Source organism: Alnus glutinosa, chromosome 9, assembly GCF_958979055.1.
Source record: "Alnus glutinosa chromosome 9, dhAlnGlut1.1, whole genome shotgun sequence".
NCBI lineage: Eukaryota > Viridiplantae > Streptophyta > Magnoliopsida > Fagales > Betulaceae > Alnus > Alnus glutinosa.
The window spans coordinates 13,067,043-13,093,755 of record NC_084894.1 but is presented as its reverse complement, the minus strand read 5'-3'; the positions used below and the strand labels follow the sequence as shown (position 1 = coordinate 13,093,755).

The following is a 26,713-nucleotide window of genomic DNA, read 5'->3' as shown; positions in this document are numbered from 1 at the left end:
GTTTAATTAAAATATGAAGTCGTGTCAAAATAATTTGGACCTAATATTAGGTAGAATCCTTTTAACTTTTACTTAGAATTTCGAGAGAATTTTTGTTTTCTCAGCTTAAAAAATTGAATCATCTACACTTAACGGTCCTCTCGTGTTTCACGTATTTTCTTTGCTCCGTTGAATAATTCCCTCAACTTGACAGCCAATTAAATCTTCTCCCTCTCCAGCTTTAGGAGGCCAATATTTTCTAATAATCAAACCATTTCCATTTTTTATTTTTCCACACTCGGCCCCACCAAAAAATAATACAGTATGAAGAGTGTTATTATTATTAATTTTTTTTTTTATTTTTTTTTTTTTATTTTTTTTGTATATATATATATATATATCTCTAAAATGGATTTTTTTTTTTAAAAAAAATTATAGATTATTATGTATTAAATGGGACATGGGACTAACTGTACTCCACGAGATTGACCAATTACTGCACGAGATTATTACTTTCTTTCCTCTCTATATATATCATCCCACCGAAATAGTAAGTTTAATTTATTGGTAGATGGAACATTTGATTTACTTGGCCAAAGTTCAATATTTTTAGATCACCATATATGATTTGTTTCAAAATTTGAAGTTAACAGATCGAAAAGTAGTACTATATCTATCTAAATTATTTTCACTAATATTAATTAATGTAACATAGAATGTAGGGATGGATCGGTATATAAGAACATGCAGAAAATGCAAGCATGCACTTAATTATTAAAAAAAAAATAATAATAATAAAAATTATATTTTAATTAAAATTTGTCCATATATAAAACAAAAAAACTAAAAGGTTGTGTCAAAGACGAAGCTGGATATGCACATTTAAGTTTGGTTGAAATGAAGTCATACAAGTGGTGGAAAATGTAGGGAACTTTTCAACAATATAGAGCATGTCTTCTTTGACGAACCAAAAATATATGAAGACCGAATGATAAATAAGCTTCTCATTTTTGACTTGAGGAGCGCCTGCATGTGCACCTCATGCCCCCATCATAGACTTGCAATAGAACCACCCTACATTAACCTAGACTTAGAGAGATATTTCATATTTCTCTCTCTCTCTCTCTCTCGAAGAACTAGAAGGAGAGAGAGAGAGAGAGAGTGTTCGTTTGGGTCAGAAAAAGGAGCTGGTAACCAAACTTTCCCACCTGTATTTGCCCAAAGAAAGTTGATGGACCCCTTTTGAACAATAAAGTCGTGCTTCAGGGAAACAGCCAAACAGGAGAACCCTTCCATTTGACTAAATTCTAAAAATTTGCATATATATATATATATATATATATATATATATATATATATATATATATATATATGCTTTATGAGGAGAGACAGGTGTACGGTGTGGATGCCGCTACATTTATGATTTGTTTGAATAATGAGGATCTGTTGTTTTATTGGTTAATTTATTAATCAATTAATAAGATATATATAAAATTAATTAATCTACTAACGAAAAAGGGCAGCGAAAAATCCAAAGTAATAATCCGAATGGCGGGCCATTGCGTCCCATCCGAGGTGCGTTTTTATTCCTTTTTCCTACACTACTAACTACTAAGCTGGAAGCTGCATATCTCCGTGTGATGCGGATGCCCTACCCCTACCATTATTTAGCATGCATGGGAAGCGGCAAATTGAAGCATCAAGCTGAGCAGAGGAGGAGGAGGAGCTTCAACAAACCCTTTTTCTGAGGATTTTGAGGTGCGCTTCACCCATATACACATACACGTACGACATGCAGTTGATACAACCATGACTCAATCCTTTCTTTTTTTTTTTTTTTTGTTAGTTTTGATTTTACATATATTTTATAAGGTTTTTTTTTTTTTTTTTTGCCTATTGGCCCTTAGCAAGAAATTTTGATGGTAATCAATTTAATTGTAACCAGATTTGATGGTACATTTATTTGATTACTGTACTTATATATTCCAATACTCCTACAAATAAGAGTCTCATCAATTGTAAAAACATCAATGAATAAAAGTAAAATGTAGCATTTAGGGTTTTATTCTATGTATGTAGGTTATAGATCTAACCACGTAAATCCTTATGTTTATTTTATTTTATTTCGGTATTCTTTTTATATTTTCATTTTATTATGTCTTCCTTCACTCTAGTAATGGAGACAGACTTTGGCCGCGAGTCTCATTCCACATAGACTCATGTGGGTTCTCCTTCCATGGCTTTTTTTTTTTTTTTTTTTGAAGAAAACTAAAATAAAATAATAAATGTGGAAACAAGAGAGAGAAAAGAACACAAAAAATTACGGGTGGTTCGGTTTTAGACACCTACGTCCACTGCTATAAATTAGCTCTAAGAACTACATTGTGGTAATTTACTTGTTTGTCTACAATACAAATGTCCCTATTTATAGGGTTTAAAGTAAACACAAAGTTTGGTAATCAAATCACTATGATTTGATTACAATTAACCCATAAATAAAGAATATTATAATATCAACCAAATATGGAATATAAGAAAAATATATTATATATATTTTCCATATATTCTAACATTCCCCCTCAAACTCAAGGTGAAAGATTTTGAAAGCTTGAGTTTGAAAATAGAAAACAAATTTAAATACAGCCGAAGTCGATGGTTGGATCAAAACGGTACTAGCGAGAAAGACTGAAAGTGACGGCTGGAGAACGGAGACTATCTATTAAAAGAATCTCGTGAGGGGCCAAGTTGCAACTGACAATGATGGTTGGAGAACAGAAGTTAGCTATAAATCCTGTGAAGGACCAAACCACATTGTGCTAAGATTCGCCAATGAACAGTGAGAAAGGCTGAAAGAGATGACCAGAGAATAGAGACTATTCGTTAAAATAATTCCATGAGAGGCCAAACCTGTAAAGCCTTGCTTTTTACAAAAAGGCGTAAGTGAAAATTTCGATTTCCATGTGACATTACGATATCATCAGAGTTAAGAATTGACAACGGAATATTTTTTTTTTCTTAACAATTAGGGAACATAACATAACAGAACTGATTGAATTACCTCATTATATTAAAATACAAACCATGTGTTGTAATATAATAAATACACTCAAAACAATAACATATGTACCACATGCGGCACCAATAATAAAATCATTGTTTTATCCAACCTATTAAATATTACATATCAATATAACAAGTCTCAAATAAAATTAACACAATAATTCTAGATGTTCCATCATTCGTTTGGACCTGCATAAACTTGCATGTGATTGTGGTTAACACCACAATCCCATACTGTATTTGTGTGAGTCAACAGCTCTCAATAACATAAGAAATACTACTCTATTTAAAAGTACACTATACAATCAAATGATGACAATTGTATTACCTACATACAATCTCATAAATCGTTTTATAAGCACAATCTCATTTATTAGTGTAGATGGATAGATAGATGCCGTGAGACTTTAACACATGATATGTTCCTATCAATGCCGTGAGTTTTTTACCATCTCAGCTGGTCTTACCATAGATAGATGGATTGATAGATGCCGTGAGACTTTAAGAAATGATACGGTTTTATCAGTGCCGTGGGTCTTTTACCATCTCTGGTCTCACCATAAATAGATGGATTGAGTGATGCCGTGAGACTTTAACACATGATAAGGTCTTATCAGTGTCGTGGGTCTTTTACCATCTCTAGTCTTACCATAGATAGAGCTATTTAGGTGTAGTAGGTCTCTAACCAAACCGGTCTTATCCTATTATTAGCAATTGGTGCCTTGAGATTTAACGCTCAGGACGTTAACCCTTGGTCTAGTTGATTGATTGGTGCCTTGGGACTTTAATACGCAGTCTTTGCCTTAGGATGTTAACCCTTGGTCTTTCTTATTAACAAGTTCCTAATTCATAACAATTAAATATGTATGACAATACAATATGCAAAACCGTAACATACACAATACTCCAAACAAAACATGTTACACACAACTCATGTCAAATGCCAAACAACTTGTATACAAGTAAATAAAACATAAATCACTACGCTATAGAAAGCAACCACGTATCATTGATGAGTGCCAAATATTGTATATTTAGACTCCTTAATTTGCACTTGTTAGGCCTTTAGCTTTGTTATTTTCTGATATATTTTGTAGTTTTGATGTTTTAGCATTTTGCAAGTCATTAAGTGAAAAATGGAGGTTTTGAGGCAAAATTGCACAGAAAGCTGGAAATTCGAATTTTAAGGCAATGGCTGTGCTCGAGCGCACACACCCATAGTATGCCATTAGCCCGCAACAATGCGCCACAAAAGAGCCTTTCTGTCACGTGAGCTCGAGCATAGCCCTATTGGGCTCGAGCGCACTTGCCTACCAGTAGCCATCAGAGCACCATGATGCGAGCAAGGAAGTCATTCAAGCCTGAGTGAGCTCGAGCGCAGACTTGTTGGGCTCGAGCGCACCCTGCAGAACTGGCAAAAATGTAGACTTATACCAGAACTCCAATCAGACCATTTCTTTTGACAAAAACACTTCTCCCTTTGATTTTCGCAGCAGAGCATGCCGGTTTTGTGATTTTGGTTGTCTCTTGCAAGAGATGAACCCTAGAGGGGGGTAGATGAGTCTTTCTACATGGCCTTCAAACCCTAATGCTCTTCTATAAAGCCATAGCATTCTCTCCTTTGAAACCTAACGAATTGGGCAGTAGTCTTAGGCTATTTTCTCTTCTGTAATAGCTTAGATTAAGAAACTCTTTACATTTTGTAACTCTTTTCTTTAAGTCTTCTTTGAGTTTATGTTATTTCTTAAAGCTTTTGTTGTGTTTTTAGTCATGGGAGGCTAGAACTCTCAACCAAGGTTGATGATGAAACCTTACCATTGATAACACTCACACTCTTGTTATGTTGCTTGTACATTTGATGTTCTATTAATATGTTATTCAAGTTCTATTCACTTTAATGCTTTATCTTTTGGAATGAATGTGTTTAGTTGAAGAAGTAGGACATTTAATGTGTTTCAACCGATGGATACATTGATTTATTGATTTGAAAGAGGATATCCATTGTGATTTGTTCTTTGAATGGATACAATGAATGATTTGATTTCAAATAGGTATTCTTTGTGATTTATCTTTGAGTTGAATTTATTAAATGGTTCTAACATATGTGGTCAAGAACTTAAATGACAAGTTAAGCTTAAATGTTCTTTAGGTGTTTAAATAGAAAACAAGAGTATGTGTTGTTGGATTTGGTTTGGTGGATTCTTAAGCCTTAGTTCTTTTTATATGTTTTTTTTCATCATCTTTAACTTAGTGTTATTTTGCATGTTTGAACCTCAACATTTGGAACTAGGTTAAAATAAGGTTAGTAAATAAAACTCTGATTTTTTTACCATTTCTTTGTGGGATCGACCTCGCACTTGTAAAACACTATATTGCAAATGATTCATGCACTTGCAAGTACTTTTAAAATACACAACAATCATCCTTAGTAAGTAAGAATACTCACCATTCTTTTTTGCACCAGAAAGTGTTTCATATACAAACGTTCAGGTGAGAGAGATTCAGAGAGAGCTTAAAGCTGCTGTGATCGGGAAGGAGAGAGAGAGAGAGAGAGAGTTTTGAGAGCTTTTTCTCTACATTTTATGTTTTAATGGGCATGAGAAGGGGGAGTTCTTTGGGGGTTTGTTGGCCGTGTGATGGGGGAAAGGAAGGTTTCTGCAATTTAAAAAAAAAAGGAAGAGAGCTTCTGTTTTGGGAGAGAAACATAAATCAAAGACAAGAAGAAGAAGATGAGCGTGAAATAACGTAGATGTGCTCTCCTTAATTTATAGGGATTTCGAGTGGCTTGGATGGATGAATTTTGATCTAATGGCTGAAGCATCTTCTTGGGCAGCAAGTAGAAGACGTGGGCATTGGTGTTCTGTGATTGGTCCAGGCGTCCAGCAACCATTAAAGCCTTATAAAAATCTCTTATCTTTAACAAACTAACACTTAGTTTCTAACTCAATTCTATTTTGACGAATTTATCCTCTATTGAACGTGTGAACTGGTTCTCTTTTCCTTTTGAATGTGTGGGCTGGTTCTTTAAAGTGTAGAGATGGACGTTGGCTGTGCTGGGTTCATGAAGAACTAAAATGGGCCCACTAATGTTAGATATTAATTTTCGTCCAAATCAGGAGTAGTATTTTTCACGGGTGTTTTCGGGCTGTAAACGGAGTCCAAAAATTATAAAATTCGAAAGATAGATAGAGGACTTCGAATAGAGTTTTCTGGTTTTTGAATTAACTAAAATGAAGTTTGTTTGACCCTATTTCTGACGTTCCAAAGTTTAAGGTCCATTTGAACTTTTTATCAAATTGAAACAATAAACACATCTTAATTAATGAATATTTATTTTCATAAATATTCATATTTATTCTTCTTCCTTATTATTATGTCTTAAATCCTATTTTAAGACATTATATTTTATGTCTTAAAATTAGGGGTGTTATAAAATTGCAACTTACAATGATGGTCGGAGTACAGAAACTAGCCGTTAATCCTGTGAAGGGCCAAACCACATTGTGCCAAGATTCACCAATAAATTAAGCCCCAGATCATAATAAAATAGGGCCAAAAATCTAAAAGAGGGGATTTCTTTTTCTTTCATTTTCTTTTCTTTCTTCCTTTCTTTCTTCTTTCTTTTTTTTTTTTTTGAAAAGAAAAATATTAAAAATAAAATAAAATAAAACCTGCGGAAAATCTAGTGGGACAAAGCACACTCAAGCAACCATGCACCCATGGGGAATAATATGGTGTTGCACGAGGTCACGTACAGCCGAGGCAGAGATCTAGTGTGATGCAGCTACTGCAGATTTGGTGTGGCGCGTATGGATATCACACGCTGGAGAGAGTGACGGCGCGCGGCAGCGAAAAATTGGACTTGTTGGTGGCGCGTGGAGGCATGTGGGACGTCTATTGGAGACTATTGTTTCATAAAAATGCCTATCTGAGGTTGATTTGCCGATTTTGAGAATCAGTTTGGCAAAAATAGGTGGCACGTGGACGCATGATGGAGTGGACAATAAATAGTGGCGGTGCGTGTGGTAGCGGATGGACTCAAAATTCCTGTTACGCGCAAAACAAGCTCAACGAAGCGTCTGGTGTACTATTGTCACAGTGAAAAACACCAAAAAGAGATGCTCAAAGAGAAGCTGCACGAACAAGATATGGAGATTTTAAGAGAGGCACCAGAATAACGGTGGCTCTGATACCATGAAGAAAACTAAAATAGAATAATAAATGTGGAAACAAAAGAGAGAAAAGAACATAAGGAATTACGAGTGATTTGGTTTTAGACACCTACGTCTACCACTATGATTTAGCCCTAAGGACTACACTGTGCTCATTGACTTGTTTGTCTACAAGACAAATGTCTCTATTTATAAAGTTTAGAGTAAACACAAAAGATGGTAATCAAATCAATTAACCCGTAAATAGAGAATATTACAATATCAAACAAATATGGAATATACGAAAAATATAATATATTTTTCGTATGTTCTAACGTTTAAAAAAAAAAAAAAAATTATTTATAGGGGTATAATAGATAATTTGAGTCACATGACTCACTTTTCGTCCAAGTTAACGGAAAAATGCTAACAACTGGGGTAAATTGAAAGTATCTATTTTTTAAAGTTTAAGAGGTGATTAGAAATTAAGTGTAAGTTTGAGGGTTTGAGAGAACTAAATGTACTTTCTCATTTAAAAAAAAAAAAAACATTTGGGGTAATAGTTAAAATGTTGAGAACTCCACCGTAAAGTTATCCTGAAAAATTTTAGAGTAATAGTTAGGGTTTTAAGAACGCCGCGATATAGTTATCTTAAAATAATTAGAAGATCTTAATCCTAAATAAGACAATCTTTTTGATAGATAAATTTATGATGCTACATAATTTTTTATCCAAAGAAATTGGGAAAAAAGAATATGGAATCATCGTATGTGTTTTATTTTTGCCCTCCAACGTCCACTATCTTCAATATCAAAATATTAGTTTGTTTCCGGCGTGTTTTTGAAGAATGATAATGATAATAATGATACTTAAGTTATAATACTTAAATTCCTAGAAAGACATCTAATGTAGTAATCTTACAAAAGCCATCCTTACATTCAAAAAGAGGAGACAAGACAATATCATTGCAAGAGCACTTTTACCAACATTATTACACTATAATAAGTGTATACAAATACATAAAAATAAAAAAAATTCCTCAGTATGCACTGTGGTGCAGGCATCAGCTAGCTTCATCATAAGCTTTTGGTAGGACCCCTTTGTATCATTCTTACAGTTGGACCCCACATTATCGTATCTTTGATGCCTTCTCAATCAAAACATGCACCAGAGACTATGATCTGGTTGGGAACATGGAGAGCACAATGCTTTGTAAGCCTACAAAGGCTCCACTATGCATGCAATGTCCGAATTACCAAAAACAAGTGTATGAATACGGCTTTGAATATTTAGGTGCTCTTTTCAGCAATTTGTCCCCAAAATGTAAGTTCTGTAGTGAGTGGGTTTTCAGGTATGGAAAAGATCTTCATTACAAACAACTCTATCTACACGTGATTGAGGACATGTTTGCTGCTTCACTCATCAATTTCGGCATCAAAATGTCTCACAATCGCTAGTAATTAATACTCTTGATACTTATTTATCACCTTCATTTGACTAGGTAGGAGTAAGAGTCTGTTGCCTAGTTAGTCCAAGCAAACCAACTACTTCGAACCATGTATAAAAAGAGCACAATATTGATGGAGAAGGCGGGGCCGTGAGAGTGGCACCAAATCGAGGAGAGCTGGCCTTAAATCCCTTCGCAATCGAAGGTGAAAGCGGGAAAAGGACGATGACGAAACGATTTTTTTCTTTCTTTGTCAGCCAGCTGGCCTCTTCTTCTCAAAATTCTTCAAAGCTTTGGTCCGGAGTGGAAGAGGCAAGGTTAAAATACCCAACGTCAATTGGTGTGAAATGAGAGTGATAATTTATCAATTTATTTTGTTTTTTTAGCCCTTAATTAAGCTAGCAATGGTTTTGCTCAAAGTTTAGGGTTGCTACGAAAGTGGTTTCCTTTCCTTGCAAAGAGACTTAACTATATAGGTCTTTTTGCCTCAAAAGCATTCTAAAGTTACAATGAGGTCGGTAAAGAAAAACAGGGTTCTTGAAAGGAATTAACGACTTGCTTTTGGGACGGTTATGGGAATCATATCTATCAAAGGCAATAATATAGTAAAGAAATACCCGTCTAACCTAGGTCCCTTTGTGTGTGTGCTTTTTTTTTTTTTACTCCTATACTTTTTCATGCAAAGATGCTTATTGATTAATCACATAGAAACTACACTTACACTTACACTTCCCCTTTTTAGATTACCATCTAATTTGTAACATACCCTCAAACTTTAATAAGTTTTAATGTCCTCCTAAATTACTTAGCCTCCTTTATTAAGCTTTTTAGCTAAATCCAGCAAAAGATGAATCAAGTGTGATGCGCATAACTCAAAATGATAATAATATTTTAGTATCATATATATATATATATATATATAAACATAGTAGGTTTTGGACCATTGATCAGACCTACTACTATGAGGGGGTACGACCACGAAAAAATGACGAATCCTAACTACGGATATATAAGAGCCAACATTGCTAAAAATCAACATTTGATACCTTTGCTGACATTTTAGATAAAAACCTAGATCTAGAACTATCACATCGACCGCTAAAATCAGACTTAACCAAACCAAGATTTTGAACAACCCCATGTTACGTGCACTATACGTGTCTCATTTTCCGTCGAATTTAATAGAAAATCTTAGCCGAGGAGAGTTAAGTGAAAATACAATTTATTTTTTTTTTTTTTGTAAGTTTTTATTTTTATTTTTGGATTATTTGTTAATATTTTTATTTAAAAAACAAAAGAAAAAAAAGAAAACAAGAATTCTAATAAACGAAACCGTAGGCAGACTTAACAAGACGTCAAAATCATCCTCCCCTTTGTCTATTTGGAGTGTGAAGGTAGGCTTTTAATCACATCTTATCAATTGGGATGGCGTTTGGACAATCCGAGAACACATCAACAAATTAAGCCTAAAACCTACTCAAGAAACTATGTCAGAAATAATATTTACTATCAACTTAAACTTATAAATCGTAAGGCAAATATATATATATATATATATATAAAATTTTTACAACTTAGTTTTTAAAAACTTTTACAAGTACTTATCGCATAATTTTTTAATAGTACTAATAAAAAAATATATATATTTCTCATATACTCAAATGATATATAGATAGACTGAATGCAACCCAATATATAAAAAATTTAAGACAGAAATTTTTTATAAACCGGTTTGTAGGACATTTCATATGACTTACATATAAAAATGACACGTGTCATTTAAACATGTGAAAAAAATATGTTATTTTTATTAATACTATTAAAAAAAGTATGTGAGAAGTATATACTATTAAAACAACACATGTCAAGAAATACATGTCAATTTTTTATGTGGATTGTATAAAATTTATATCGAATATAAGAAGATAGCTACTACTGTACAAGTTAGCAGAAACAAAAAAAGAGAAGATTCTCGAAATCTTAATTTAAAATAAAATAAAAGTAATTTTGATTCTTTAAGCATTCTACGGTGGAAAGATAGTTTTTATTATAGGATATAAAAAGGACGTGTCTCTTGACATGTGATAAGCACATGTTATTTAAATAGCACATGCTTCTTACATGCTTTCTTAATAGCATTAATAAAAAAAAAAAAAAAAATGTTCTTATCATATATTTAAAAAATACATATTAATTTTATATGTAAATTGTAAAAAAATTTCAACAAATTAATTGGTAAAAAATTTCTGTTGTTTATTATATAGTTGGGGTTACGTCAAGTTGGAATATAGGTAGATTGAGTTTGAATTGGATGAGTTACAAAACAAACAAAAGGGTGGGGTCCTAACGGCTAATTGTTGTCGGCGGAAACGAGAAAAATCAATGGATGACAACTTTGTTTAAACCGCGTGGGCTCCACCAACACAAGTAAAACTAAAACGAGAAAAATAGAATAATAGGGTGAGATTGAGATTGAGATTGAGATTGAGATTGAGGTTGGGGCCTCTTTACTCTTTAGGTGGGTCGTCAATTCCATCTCAAATCATATCATTGTATGTAGGATCTTTGGAATCCCAAGCCGAGCAATCCTCTCTAAGTTTTAGTTTAATATATTTTTTCATTTCTTTATCTACATTATTTTCCTAAATGATCCTCTGCCAACATTCCCATTTTAAGAATTGCATCGATTCTTTTTAGGGTCAAACACATTTCTTTTGGTACATGTGGCTTAAAGTTTTTGTTTTTTGCATCATGTGATTCAATTCGTATTATAGATGGTACCTGAAATTTTAGAAAAGAGTGGATTGGTACCACCGCAAGTTAAAAAACTAATGGTATGCCACATTAACATCAGTTAAATCGCCACATTTTTTTTTTTTTTTTTTAAAAATAAAAAATAAAAAAATGAAAAATCGTTAAGGCCACCCCCACCACCAGTCTGAGGCTGGGCAAACCACCCCAAGGGTCAAACCAGGTCAAAACCACTATTTTTTTTCTTTATTTTATTATAATATATATATATATATATATATATATATATATATATATATATATATATATATATATATATATATATATATATATATATATATAACAACCCCCAAGCGGCCACCCCCAAGGGCCAAACCACCCATGTATCCTAGCATAAGAGAAATAATGTTTGGCCCTTGGAGGTACCAAAGAAAATAAATAAATAAATAAATAGGGGTTTGGCACTTGGTGGTGGCCAAACTACCCACACGCCAAATGGGTCTTGGGAGTAGCTTTGGCCACACCCATTTTCTTTTTGGGGGTGGTTCGACCAAGGGGGTGGCATGGCTCACTTGATGTATACAAAAAATCAACTATTATATTAAAATTTGTTTTGTTTTGTTTTTGCTTTTTTTTTTTTAATAAAAAAAACTAAATGCCGATTGCTATTGCCACATTATCCTAGTTATATGATAGTTATATAACAGTTTACTAAATAATATTAAATTGATTTAGGGTTTATTTGGGTTTACGATTTCAAAAAGTGCAATTTTAAAAATAACTATTTTAAAATGTTCAAATTGAAAAAGTGATTTTTAAAAATGCAGTTTGACCTTTAAAATAGTAGATTAGCCTTATTAATTCTACGTTTTTTTTTAAAAAAATACCCATTGCCTGAGATGAAAAAATTGTTTTTTGTATTTTCAAATTGCAATTTTTGAAAAACGTAATTCCCAGAAAATTTTGTTTTTTGTTTTTGTTTTTTACAATTTGGTTTAAAATCACAATTTTTGTCTACGAAACTGCAATCTCAAACGCACCTTAAAACATGTGGTCTGTACAACTCTTTCAAGATAGAATAAACATGCGACTTCTCAATTGTTGGTTGGGGTGCATTTGGATCCTCTCCGGTCCAAATGAACTGAAGGGATCCAGTTAGTTTTATTTGAGGGACAAAATTGTACATAAAAATGTGAAAGGGTAATTTTACCTCTTAAATAAAATTAACTAGATCCTCTCCAGTTTATTTGAACTCTGGTTTGGGCATGTGCATTCAATATTTAATCACTATTACCAAATTTGAATTGAATTCATCAAAAGTAATGCTACATACTGTACAAACATCTTATAAATCTTACAAAATTGATGTGGTAAGGCTAGTAGCCCTTATTACAAAATAAAAGTATCTAATAAATATTAAATCTTGTCACATTGAGTCGGTAAAATATTTGTGAAATCTTTATATATTACGTAGCATTATTCTTATTCAAATCCTTCAAATCACTATTTTTTTTTTAAAAAAAAAAAAAATATAAAAAATACATTTCATCCAAAGGTCGAAACAGTCCGTGATCTCACGCGGTTTTGGGGTCTCCAAGTAGATACAATGACGGCCCCTTTTGTCCTGTTACTCTCCCCCCCCCTTTGCATGTGAGGGTTGTGATTGGTAGTTAGAGTTGGTTGGATTTTGCCACGTGGCCCTCTGTTTCTTCTGTATCTTTACCAAAAATGATGTTTGGGTGTTGGAGTTGGAGTTGTGGGGACGTATGTCGAAGAGCTCACGGGAATGGCCAAAAAATCCAGGCCTTTTAAAATGCAGGTGAAGCTGGATACACTTGTCCATCACACAGATATCCGGGCCGTCTCCCATTGGACGGCGTTTTACGGCAATTAATTGTTCAAATTGTTAGTATAAAAAACCCTACGTGAGATCGTTGTCCATCACAGTATCGGACGGAGATTTCATGTAAAAAATTCAGGAGCCATAGTTGAATAAATTTTGAACAGCTGAATTTCATATGAATTATCCCACAATAACTATTTAAATTGCTAGTTAATTGTCGTGATCCTCCGGGATCTGAGCTAGCTGAAATGTTGGGTATGCTTGATTTTCGCTTATGTGATATAATAATAATAATAATAATAATAATAATAATAATAATTTTTTTGATGATGCAAGGTAATTAAAATATAAAAAGAAGAAGAAAAAAAAGAAAAAGGAAGACTCCAAATAATGGCCCCCACACGGTTTCTTACTTTGTATGCTGTCTATAAAGTACTATGCCAAGCATGTTCGATGAAGAATTTCTGGAATTATTGAAAGAAACCATTTAGCATTGAGAATTTGTGGTCTTGACAACTCACCACAATCTCACATGACTCAACATTTTCGCTACCAAATGAGAAAAGAAAACAATTCATGAAGAAAAAAAGTGTCAATACATTCTAAACTCTTTTAATTTTTCATACATATGACTACTGATGCAATTGCTAGTAACTTGAAAAGGATAGTTTTACTGTAGATAAACATGAATCTTACATTCTTTATAATTTGTAGGTCATTTTACATAGTAGAATTCTTTGAATCTCAACCGTTGGTTTGAAATTTAATGGTTGACATTCTATTATATTAACGGCAACTTAATTGTTGTTATCAGATTGTGATCTCAGCACCATATTCATATTATGAGAGAACTCATATGGGATCTATCTGTCCAAATAAATTTTGAGCTGCCTAACTATTTACTCGAGTATATGGATTATTTCATATATGCTGTCCAAATTGTTAGAGATTTCAATCCATTGTTATCACCTCAACTGTTATCATGTTTATCCATATTTTAAAAGTAATAACTACTAAAACCATTAAATTCTAAATTAATGGTAAAAATATGAATGATTCTACTTGTAGAATCCCCTTAAAATTCAAAAAAAAAAAAAAAAATCCTAATCGGATAAATATGGCTCATATGACATCCTTTCATATCCTTCAGCAAAACCAAAAAGGCTTGGACCTTTAACAAAACCAAATCAGATAAATATCTTGGGTTGTTTGGAAAATTCCTGCACTTTTGAATCCGATAGATAGTTGCGACTCAGTATTTTAGAGTAACGTTACATATCACATTTTTATCCACAACTATTCTATAATACTGATGTGACAGCCTCAACCAATTATTGAATCTATTTATTTATTTTTTAACAATGACTAATCCAAAGATTGGTTGGGATCGCCACGTCACCATTGTAAAATAATTGTGGAATAAAAATGTAATCTCTAACAATACTCGCATTTTAATACCTATACATACAGCTTCAGATGATCAATGTTCCTAGACTTTTAGTGCTCATTGTCGTGCTACTCATGAGGCTGGAAGTTTGTACTCCTGCACAGTTTAGGATTCTGTCTTATATGGTGCAATTTGGCAGAAATTCAGGTTGAGCTAAGCTAACCAAGCACAACACAAAGCTATTATAGATAATAGATAGATGTGGAAGTTTGTTGTCTTCAGCAGCTATATCGAAAACTTTGAGCATGACTTGTAAACCATGATTGAGATAGAATTTATAAGGCACCAATTTAGTTGCGTTGAAAAGTGACAAAAGAAAAGAATTAACCATATGAGATAAATAAAACAATCATCATATCTTTCTCGTTTGGATATACAAATTTTACAATAAAAATAGCATAACAGATAATCACAACCACAATGTGAAATAACACTACCAAAACACAACCATATTACAACTTACACGGACAAAGAAAGATGTGGAAACATATGATGATGATGCTAGTTCTACAAACTCTTGTTCAACTCACTGGAATGGAGTGGGGACGAGAGTAGAACAGATTTTGATCACCCTGCCCTTCGCATTTTAATTTTAATAGGAGCTTCCTTGTAGGATTGAACTTTCCCAACAGCTTTACGCAATGGTCTTCCAATTGAAGACCTTTGTCCTTCATTTCTTTGCATACAAATTTCCCCATCCTCTCCCTTTCTAATAGATGAATTCAATGGAACACCATCTTCATGTATAGGATTGTCGAGCGACTGACTGACTGAATATTTTGCATCTTCTATCTCGAATAACATCTCGGCCGGCTCCTTCTCATGGGATTTAAATCTAGCGGATTGCCTCCTCAAACAACGCCTATACAAAGGAAAAAGCAGTCATGATTGATTTAGTCCTTTCCATTCAATGGAGATTGGATGATAAAATGAATGATAACAGCACTTGTTGCTTGGCTGCATCTTTTTTTTTTTTTCTTTTTTTTTTTTTTTTTCCTTTTCTTTATTTTTTAAGGAGAAATTACTATGCATTGCTTTGTGTATGTGTAATATGCTAGGTAAAACCTAAGGGCATTAAATATCCATCACATCTTAATTGTGAGCCCATGCCCACATCAAATAAGTACGGGCATAGGACACAAAGATTAGCTAGAGGTTTGCCAGAGTCGTGATCCAGAGCACAGTTAACATATAATATTAATTGTCAACTAACCTTTTATTGTCAACCTTCTCTTTTTCTACAACTTTTTGGTATGTAGTAGAAGGGCCCATAGCTGCAAGTAATTTGTAAGTGCCATATGTTAATAGCTATACAAAAGAAGAATAATTTTATTTTTTTTTTAAAAAAATAATAATAAAGAGCCATTTTAGGTCCTAAACAATTACATCTACTTCTTGTGGTGCGCCTTCTGTTGAGATTACGAGTTTTGTTATCATCATTAGCTTCAAGCAATGACTGCTCTGCTCCCTCTTCTCCTACCTTCAGCCAACAAAATAAACAAGGTAAAATAATACAAGTGTGAAGAACTGGAAGAGCTCTAACAATATAACTGAGAAAATTAACTCACACACCTGAGTGACAGTCTTTTTACAGTTTAGTTCCATTTTTCTCTGCAATCGAATGAGTATTTCTTAAGAAATCAAACAAGAATAATGTTCAAGTGCAAAATTTAAGCTCAAGGCCCAACTTGAGTTGCATTTTTGTCTACTTATATTTTTAGTTTTATACTGGATTCTCTTCCATCTAGCCTACTTAGGGGTAGTGTTTATGATTGTCATAGGAGTCAAATATGAGAGGGTTGCATTACTGGAAGAATAACAAAATGTGCTAAGAGGTACAGTTTGCTAGTTTAATAAAGCTATAATGATCATACGATCATTTCAATTCGCATTTACTCGTTTAACTATGTGTTGTTTTGTTTTTGTTTTTGTTTTTTTTTTATGAAGAAAAACCCCTTTAAGGCAGTGACACTTTTTGTACTTACCTCCGTCAGGTAAACCTCGGACCCATGTAAAGTGCCCCCTCCACACGAAACTCCTTTAACTATGTTAGGTTTTAATGTTGGAAAATTTAGTGTCAAAACATGTGAGCTGGGTCGTTAAGTTGTAGGTATTAGTTTAGGGTTGAGTCGGTGTAAAATGCAGTTCAAGAAAATGCTAGAATTGAAGACTTGAAGACTTCAACCGCAAGTGCGATTGCAGTTCGTTTGATCGGAATGGTGCAACAGTTCTCATACAAATTCCAGAGAGGTTCAATTGCATTTCGTTCGATTGAAGGTGTGCATCAAGTTCCATACTAAAACCTGAGAGCTTTGATCGTAATTTTTATTGACCATAGTTCGTTTGATCAAATTGTTGCAATCGTACTTGACCTCCGATCGATCGAACTGGCCACTCACAGTTTTAATTGTTAGCTGACTTGACTTTTAAAACCTAAGTTTCACCCTACCTATATAAGCCTAATGAGCCACAATTTTCATTGGTGAAGAGAGGCTATTGTACATCATTCTTGGAGAAAATCTTAAACACCTTTGAGCTTAAAACTTGAAACCTCTCCTTGTTTGTTGTCAATTAAACCACATAAAGAAAACCTTTAACCACTAGAGTTCTGGGTTGCAAAATTGTTGCAATCGTACTTGACCTCCGATCGATCGAACTGGCCACACAGTTTTAATTGTTAGCTGACTTGACTTTTAAAACCTAAGTTTCACCCTACCTATATAAGCCTAATGAGCCACAATTTTCATTGGTGAAGAGAGGCTATTGTACATCATTCTTGGAGAAAATCTTAAACACCTTTGAGCTTAAAACTTGAAACCTCTCCTTGTTTGTTGTCAATTAAACCACATAAAGAAAACCTTTAACCACTAGAGTTCTGGGTTGCAATGGATGAGTTCGTTCGTAAAGAAGATTCCTATAGAAGAAGGCCAAAGGTTCTGGAACCATTGCGGTAAGAGGCAAACGGGTTGTTTGTTGGGATTGCAAACTGAGTCCAGGATTATAAATGTTTTGTAAGTTGACTAGTTTGTGACATAAGTCTTCTATATTGGGTTCCTTTGGGGTTGTCTGATTCCTGGAGTGGCTTTTCTTTTGAAGAGTTCTTCAAAAGTTTTTATGTCATACCAAAGTCTCATGTTCATTTATTTTCTACTTTCTTTGATTTTGGTATCATTATTTTGTAGTGTTTGGTGTAATCATTGTTCAAATTGCTAGTTAAGATTGTGTGATTAAAATTGGGGTCATAAACGGTTTTTCAATTGGTATCAAAGCAAAGCTTACTTTGGTTGGATTAATTTCCTGAGTGAGATCTTGACCCTTGTTGTCATATCTCAATCTCAATCTCTGGTTGTCCCCTTTTACTTTGATGACAATAATTATGCCTATTAAAAGGTACGCATAGGAGTGTTCCTTACATCTGTGGATGAATGAGTATGAATTTATGTTCAAAAGGGTTGAACTAAGCCACCTACCAATATAGACTCGTGGCCTAAAGATGAACTAAATGCTTGTAATTGGAACAGTAAGGGTTTACATGATATCTTTATGGATGTTTCACAAGAGAAGTTCAAAAGAATATCTATGCGTGAAACTGCCAAGGAAGTATGGGACATACTAGAAGTAACACATGAAGGCGTTACAACTGTTAAGAACTCCAAACTTCAGATGTTTACTTCTAGGTTTGAGGAACTTAAGATGATAGATGATGAAACTTTTGATGAATGTTATGCTCAATTGAATGACATTGTAAACTCAAGTTTCAACCTAAGTGAGAGGATCCCTGGACATAGGATAGGGAGAAAGGTCATGAGGTCTTTACCTGAGAAGTTTAGACTTAAGGTCACTGCAATTAAAAAAAGCAATGATCTTAACTCTATGAGAATAAAGGATTGGCTCCCTTCAAACTTATGAACTAACATTGCCTCAACCCAAGAAGAAGTCTTTAACCTTGAAAACTATGAGGAATCCATGGATGATGAGTACTTGGATTTGATTGCCAAGAAATTTAGAAAAAATTTCAAACCTAAAAAGGGTGAGAAATAGGAACAAACCCCCCCAGATTGGTTGAAAGGCCTAAGTGCGACTCCATCGGGAGTACCCAAAAAAAAAAAAATAGTGGTAAGAAAGAGAAGAATACTCAAAGTATCAAGTGTCATAAGTGTTCTGGCTTTGGACATGTTCGGGCTAAATGTCCCAATTATGGGAAGTCTAAAGGTAAGGCCATGAATGCCACCTTGATTGATGAGTCTAATTTTGTGACTCTCATGAGCCCCTTGATAAAAATGGAAATTACATGGCTTTTGCTGCTTATATGAAAAGTGGTAGTGAGTCTAGTGTGGATGACACACTTGACCATGGTGAGTCATCTCAGGATGATTTTCATGAGGATGAGCTGCAAGTTGCTTATAACAAACATTTTAAAGAATGCACAAAGTGAAGGAAATCAATAAATTAACCTTTAAAAAGCTTAATGAGACTGAACTTGAAAAAAAAAAAGCCTTGGTTGTTAAAGTTGATTAATCACATGCATTGATTGATAAGGTTCAAACTGAGAATTGTGTGCTTAATGAGAAAAATGAAGACACTTGAAAATGAACTTGAAATGTCTAAAACTCAATTGAAAAAATTCTCTAGTGTACAACTTGATAAATTGTTGAATTCTCATAGGCCTAACAATGAAAACGGAGACTTGGAATTTACTGTTATGGGATTCTCCATCCCTTTTTCTTCCCGGTCTCCTCCTGTCACTGAAGGAAAAACTGTTTTTGTGTCTTCTTCAAAGGATAAGGGTAAAAATACTGTTGTTTGTGATGTTGTGTCTAAGCCCAAGTTTGGACCACTTCCTAGGAGAGAACCTACTCCTAAGTTTGTCCATACCTGCCACCATTGTGGTAGAGTTGGTCACATTCGACCAAACTACTTTCAAGTGAGACAACGAAACATGTAGAGAGGTTAACGGAACATGTAGAGAGGTCACAAGAAAGTGAAAATATTTAACGGAACGTGTAGAGAGGTTATCTTAAGAAGTTTGAAGGAGAAAGGATCCACATACACCAGCTTTAAAGTGACCAACTGTTGAAGGAAAAAGTTCATTTAGCATCGTAACAAAAAATAATGCATAAGAGTTGGTACTTGGTACTGACCAGGGGAAGTGACCCTAAAGTAGATGTTCAAATAGAAAAGATAATATATGACAATTGACACTTCAAGGTGCATTTGGCAGCACATTAGTTCAATTAGTGACACAAAAGTCATTTGGATTAAACATCCATTCCAGGTTGATGATAAAGGCAATTGCTATTGCATGGGCTAGGCAAGGATGAAAACTTGGAATACATAATTATAGTTGGGAGGAAATATCAGAGGAACCAAACTGCCACGGTCAAAGATATGGTTGGCAGGGTCTTCACCTTTTTTTAGTTGGAATTCCTTTCATTCTAGCTTACTTCAGGTTAGTACCAGGAAACACCTTTAAAAAAGCAATGTTTTGATAGGTATGGACACAATTCACACAACCACATAGGATGGAAACCGTGACCTCACCCTCCACTCCTTACTTAAGGGTGAGGAGATGCCATTTAGTCAAGGACCATTACAACTGAAGTAAAATTGTATAATTTTTCGTTAGTGGTGCTTGACTGATTGTTAGGGGTCCAATAATATCAGCAAATATATGACGCCATTTATCAATGAAATGGAAATGTTTCTATGAAGTGAAAATATTCCAACAGTGACAGCTCCAGCATGTTTTTATAAGACTTTCGGATTGTTTCTTGCATAGCATTATGCAGAATACATATATTTTTACTCTTTATTTTCGCTGCATGCCAAACTACTTTGGTTGCATGCTAACTGAATAGAATACGAGAGAGCTAACCTGTTCCATATTCTTTGCTTTAAGTAAGGCATCCTTGCATACTAGCTCATGCTGAAGTGCTTTTAGCTGAAACAAGCAATGTTGGGAGTTCAAACACCAAAGAAAGCAAAAACCCTACAACCAATGTAGTTGAATTTCTATATGGAATTGGGAGTTCAAACAAACTTACCTTCTCTCTTCCTAAATTAAGTTCCTGGACAATTAGCAACAATGCGGTCAGTATCAATGAGAATTAGATAATTTTAGATGTGAGATTAAAAGATAAATTTTAAGCAAAAACCAAGCACACCGTTAACATATGGCTGTTTGATTGAGCAAGATTCCAATTCTGCAGCTGCAATTTCTGAAGCCTGGCTCGCAGTTGCTGCAACTCAGCTCCACTTACTTCAATGACTTTACTGTTATAATGTGATCAAGGAAAACCCTTTCCTAATAGTCGGTAGCTAAAATGACAAAGAAAAATAGAAAGAAAAAAAATAAAAATAACGGATTCTGATAAGAATTATGTTATTGGAAATTTCAAATTCCTTAAACATGCAGAAGCCGCTCCAATGACACCAAAGAGTCATATAAGGCTCGATGGCCTAAAGCGTCCTTTGTCCCAACAATGTAAAAAGAAGTACACTTGAAACATTTAATTTCTTTCTTCAGCAGCCAAACATAATACACACCATAGCTAACATAGATAGATAGTGCAATCAAAGGATACTTCCTCTCCGCGATAAGTTTGAGAAAAGTCATTCTTTCCTGGTTCATAAATCGACAACAGAAACGCCCACTAAGTTTAACCACATATCACATAGAATCAAAAAGCAAGCAAGAACGCAAGATTGTACCTTGAGCAGTTGGTCAATATAGCCCTTATCTGGCGTATAAGTCCCCTCCGCCTGCACATCGTCTTGGCTCCGGAGTTTGGGTTGCGACTGCAAGTTCGTAATGTCGGAAAGTTTCTTCCTCATCATGCTTCCCAAAGACAATCTCTTCGCCACTCTCTCACCTTTCATTGCTGTCTATCTAATCCACTTCCAACCCAAAATTTTAAATCCAAAATAGTGATAATTATGAAGAAAAATTGAACCCCAGATGAAAATTAGCGAGGAATTTCGCAAAACTAGGGACACCCAGCAGCAATGAAGTGAAATGAAAATTACAGATGAGTGAAGAAGAGGGCTTCAGGGAGAAAGCAAGGGATATATACTTCCCGAGAGTTTAAGAAAGACAAATGTGGGTAAATAATTCAATGTGATTGCTGAGTTTGAAAGAAAAATTGAGACGCAAAATGACACATAAATCAAGAGAGGAACCGCTCAAAAGAGCTTAAAGGAAGGAAGGAAGGAAGAAAGAAAGAAAGAATGTGAAAGGAAAAGGGGAAGAGCGACAGAGACAGCAAGAAGCCAAAGTAGAAATGAGTAGCACAAACGGCTTTCCGAAGCAACAGTCCGAACCTGATTTAAATTTCTCCCATGTTCAACCCTTCCGAACCTCGCTTTTTTAAAAGATTTCAATGTCTTCTAAGTGAGTCCGGATCTTAAAGCATCTCTCTACTTGTACTAGCTAAAATACTTTATATACACAAATAGATTCTTTATTTTTCTTTTTACTTTTTTATTATTTTTTTAAAAAAAAAGAAAATATATTATTTTTCATTATTTTTTATTATATTCTTCCCGACGCTCATATTTTCAAACAATCATTCTTTTTAGTGCTTTGGTCTGTTTGGGTGTTCAATTTTTGAAATTAGAATTCAATTCTTATTTGGTGTGCGAATTTCGAGATTTGACTTTGTGAGATAAAATTGAATAAAATATGATTTATTTTTGAAAAAAGCAAACACTGTAGCAAAAAGTTGAATAAAATCAAAATTTTCTTACCGGTTCATATTTTTTCTAATGTTTTCCAATGTTTATATATATATCACGGCTGCTACTAAAAAGCAATATGAAACCAAGCACAAAAAACAAAGAAAAAAATTATATTTTAGCCTCTCAAATTACCACCCATTTTGTAATTAGCCCCATAAACTGCCAATACTTTGACTCTAGCCTCCCAAATTACCAAAACCTTCGAAAAATGCCACATTTGACAAAATATCCTCATATTACCTCTGCCACGTGTCATTTTTCAATTAAAAAATAATAAAAAAACTAAAAAAAAATTAAAAATTAAAAATTAAAAACTAAAAAAACTAAAATTTTATTTAAAAAAAAAAAATAGAAAGGAGATAGGCAACCACCCCCATGGGAGGGGGGTGGCCTGTGAGCCACCCCATTTTCATTTTTTTTTTTAAAAAATAAAATAAAATTTAAGGTTATTTTAGTTTACTTTTTTATTTTTAGTTTTTTAGTTTTTTTTTTTTTTTTAAATATTATTATTTTTAATTGAAAAATGATACGTGGCAGGGGTAATATGGTGATATTTCACCAAATGTGACATTTTTTAAAGGTTTTGGTAGTTTGAAGAGCTGGAGTTGGAATGTTGGTAGTTTGTGGAGCTAGTTATAAAACGGGTGGTAATTTGAGGGGCTAAAATATAATTTTCCCAAAAACAAACTATCCTACATTCTAGGAATGCAATTCATCAAAGCAACAGAAAAAAGAAACCAAAAAAAAAAAAAAAAAAAAGAAAAGAAAAGAAAGATAAGTCCTCAAATGATCACTATTTTTTCATAGAACTACCGAGTGTAACATTTGACTACGTCAAACTACCATTGTTTAACAAAAAAAAGAAATCCCTCTCTCAGAGTCAGACATTAAAATGGATGCAAAAGTGGTCATGTGTGTTCACGTTGAAGAAATTCTTACCAAAATACCCTCACTTTTTGTAACGCCCCGCCTTTTATAAAAAGGCGTAAGTGAAAATTTCAAATTTCCACGTGACATTACAACATCATCAGAGTTAAGATTTAACAGCGGAATATAATATATTCAACAGACTTGAAATTAAATAACACATTAAAGCTTCTAACTGAAATACCTCGAAATGAATTAAAGGGTGTAATTAAATAATTACACAGAAAATTGTACTTGTGCCACATACAACACATATAATCTACAACTAACATATTTTTAGTACCATTATTACAAACCAATAGAAATATAAATAAAGAACCATGACATAGTAGTCCACGAAAAGGGAGGCAACCTAGCCTCAAACACTGTCATCAGGATCCACCTAAGAGTCTAGTTAATCTTGATACTCCTCCTTCTTATACTTGTATTAATAAATAATATAGAAAAAAACAGTAACACAAAAATACCTAAGTGAGTCCCCTGTTTCCAATAATAATATGAATGTTGATTTATTTAATAAATGCAACATAATGCAAATATACCCTTATAATCACATATATACGCAATATATGAACCATGGTAGCTAATTATAATCATAGATTGAATATAAACGTAACCATAAAGCAGTATTATGACAGTTTTAAATGCAAAATTTTAGGTATTGCTTTTTTTTTTTTTTTCACTCCTTTGTTGGCCTAGGCACGGTTAGCATCTTATTTGAAGCCTGCGCTTTCTCACATTTAACTTTTAATTATATTCTTTGGGAGCCTAGGCTCCTGTAAACTTGGGTTTTCCTTAGTGACCTAAGTACACCAGTTTGTGTATTTATTATTCTGTTTTCGGGTACTTCCTCATTCACCGAGAACCTATGAACTCTAGTGAAGCCTCATGTACCCATTGTAGATCTAGATCCCCAACTTGTTATTAAATAGATTATTAAAATAATAAAATATGCAAAGTCACATGCGCAAACAAGTAAATAAAGCAGTAGACATAATGTTATAGGAAAAATCTACCAGCTTCACCCTCAATAAGTATAGAGATACTAACTGTTTCCGCTCTAAAGATTATCCATAGAAGTTGCATAATTATATCCATGCATTAATAGACTAGTAAATAATACTAGGTGGATCATTATTTATCCGGACATCACAACGGCTATACATAAAATATAATAATTATATAAATATAACCTTATCATTATATTTTATACCAACAAATAAAATAATAATTTTGTATTAATAAAATGGATGGGACAACGGTATAAAATATTGATATTCTTTTTTATCGCTTTTGATCTCTAAATAATGTAATGTCGTTTGGACATTATAACGGCATATAAAATGGATTAATTATAATGCCACATATTTCATGCGGGCATTACAATAGCATTTATAATAACCAAAATACAATTTTTTAATAAAAATTGCCATTTTCACTTTTAAATCATATTAGCATAATATTTCTTTTTAGACATTACAATTAATATAACTAATTGCTATAGTTATAAAACAATCCTAATTTTATCTTTTTATAAAATTGGGCAGAATAATGAAATTAATATATTGAATGCATAAAAATACTTAAAAATATTTGGGCAGCGTAACGACGCTTTTGTAAAATAGTGACTTTTAATTTGGGCATTATAACGACGTACTTTTATATTTAATAACTCCGCTTTGAATACCCTTCTTTTGGTCTTCTTCTTCTAAGTATGGGCTGCTATATTTAAAGAAGAAGAAATGGAAAACAAAGAGAAAGAGAAGAGAATAGAGTATCTTCTTGCTGCAAATCGTGAGAGAAAAGATAGAGGTAGAGAATTTTGAGCTACTGGTCCCTTCTTGATATTGCATCTATGGACGAAGATGCAGAGAAAGAGAGATGAGAGAGCTTCTGCAAAACAGAAAACAAAGAGAAAGGAGAAACCAAGAGAGTTTCTTGAGAGAATTTGAGAGAAATGAGATATGTGATCAAAGGAAGGGGTTGGGTTCCTTATATAGTGAAATGAACGGCTCAGATCACTCTAAAATGATTGTATCCAACGGCTAGGATGAAGATTTGGGGAGATTTGGTATTAAAAATCGAATCCCAGGTTATTTGGTGCATGAATCAGTTTTATGCAAAAAGTCGATTGATCACATTTTACATTGTAGAAAAATCAATCGATCGCATTGAACAGTAAGTCGATCGATCGCATTTTTACACTATAAAATAATCGATCGATCCCATTGAACAGTAAGTCGATCGATCACATTTTTACACTATATAAAATAATCAATCAATCTATTATACTTAGCCAAATTTTCATCCGTTTCAGAACCTATATAACTAAATCGCTTGATCGATTATTTAAATCAATCCATCGATTTCAACTTCTAATAAGGGTTTGATTCCTTAATCGCACGATCGATTTGAAGACATTAAACAATCGCTCGATCGATTTTATAATCGATCGATCGATTTAGACTTAGTCTAATTTCTAATCCATTTTAACTCCTTTACATATTTTTACAAAATATTTAATCTCTTAAATATATATACCTATCTTGATGAATATTTATTCCACAAATATTCATATGTATGTAATTCCTATTATTAGGCCTTAAATCATATTTTAAAATATTTTATTTAATATCTTAAAATACGGGGTATTATACTTTTGACAATTGAAAAATCATAATTGCCCTTTATAATTATTAAAAAGTAACCAAAAAGAAAGATATTCATAAAAAAAGGGGACAAATTTGAACACAGGTGTGGTTCGACCACCCTGATTTTTTATTTTTAGGTGTAGCTCAACTATGCCCCCCCCCCCCCCCCCCACCCCACCCTCCCCCTTTCCAGTTTGGGTGGCCGAACCACTCCTCCTTTTAGTTTTTCTTTTTTATTTTCTTTTAAAAAGAAAATCATTATTATTATTTTTTTTATTTTGACAAATTGGTATTTTAAGAAGAAAGATAGAAAGTGGTCACATGCAGCTTTTCAGTCCGTTTTAACGTCTGGCGTTGACGGATGAGTTTTTTTTTTTTAACAAAAATTGATAGGTTGACTTATCCAAATGTAATATTTGGTAGTTAGGTGACCTATAAGCATTGATAAGGGAAGTGAAAGTGAGATGGCCCATCTTGAAATCGTCCATCAAATTAGAAGAGATGGAAACTATCAATTTAATCAGATCCAGACAAGTTTTTCAACCACCCCATTATCTTTTCCACTCAAAGCAACAAGCACAAAAAGAGCCATTGTTTCATAGTTATAGGCCATAACCTGTACCATAAGCATTGCATAAGCTAAGAGAGGGTGCAAGAACATAGGCAAAAACTACGCAATACCACTTCCACTCAGGGAACATGATATCACAACTCTCACAT

General features: G+C 33.5%; 1 protein-coding gene across 2 annotated transcripts; it reads right to left on the bottom strand.

Moving 5' to 3' along the window:
• Positions 1–15,037: 15,037 nt before the first annotated feature.
• Positions 15,038–22,061, bottom strand: LOC133878207 (SHUGOSHIN 2). 2 transcript variants are annotated; one of them, XM_062316733.1, is made up of 9 exons: positions 21,390–22,060; positions 21,263–21,300; positions 20,843–20,951; positions 20,723–20,746; positions 20,554–20,619; positions 16,251–16,289; positions 16,065–16,158; positions 15,892–15,952; positions 15,038–15,540 (listed from the first exon to the last, which is right to left on the bottom strand). In XM_062316733.1, the coding sequence occupies exons 1-9, from the start codon at positions 21,555–21,557 to the stop codon at positions 15,246–15,248; spliced, it is 894 nt and encodes a 297-aa protein (XP_062172717.1). In that variant the 5' UTR covers positions 21,558–22,060; the 3' UTR covers positions 15,038–15,245. The 2 variants fall into 2 exon arrangements, with proteins under 2 accessions (XP_062172717.1, XP_062172718.1); XM_062316734.1 differs by lacking the exon at positions 16,251–16,289 and having other exon boundaries at positions 21,390–22,061.
• Positions 22,062–26,713: the final 4,652 nt, after the last annotated feature.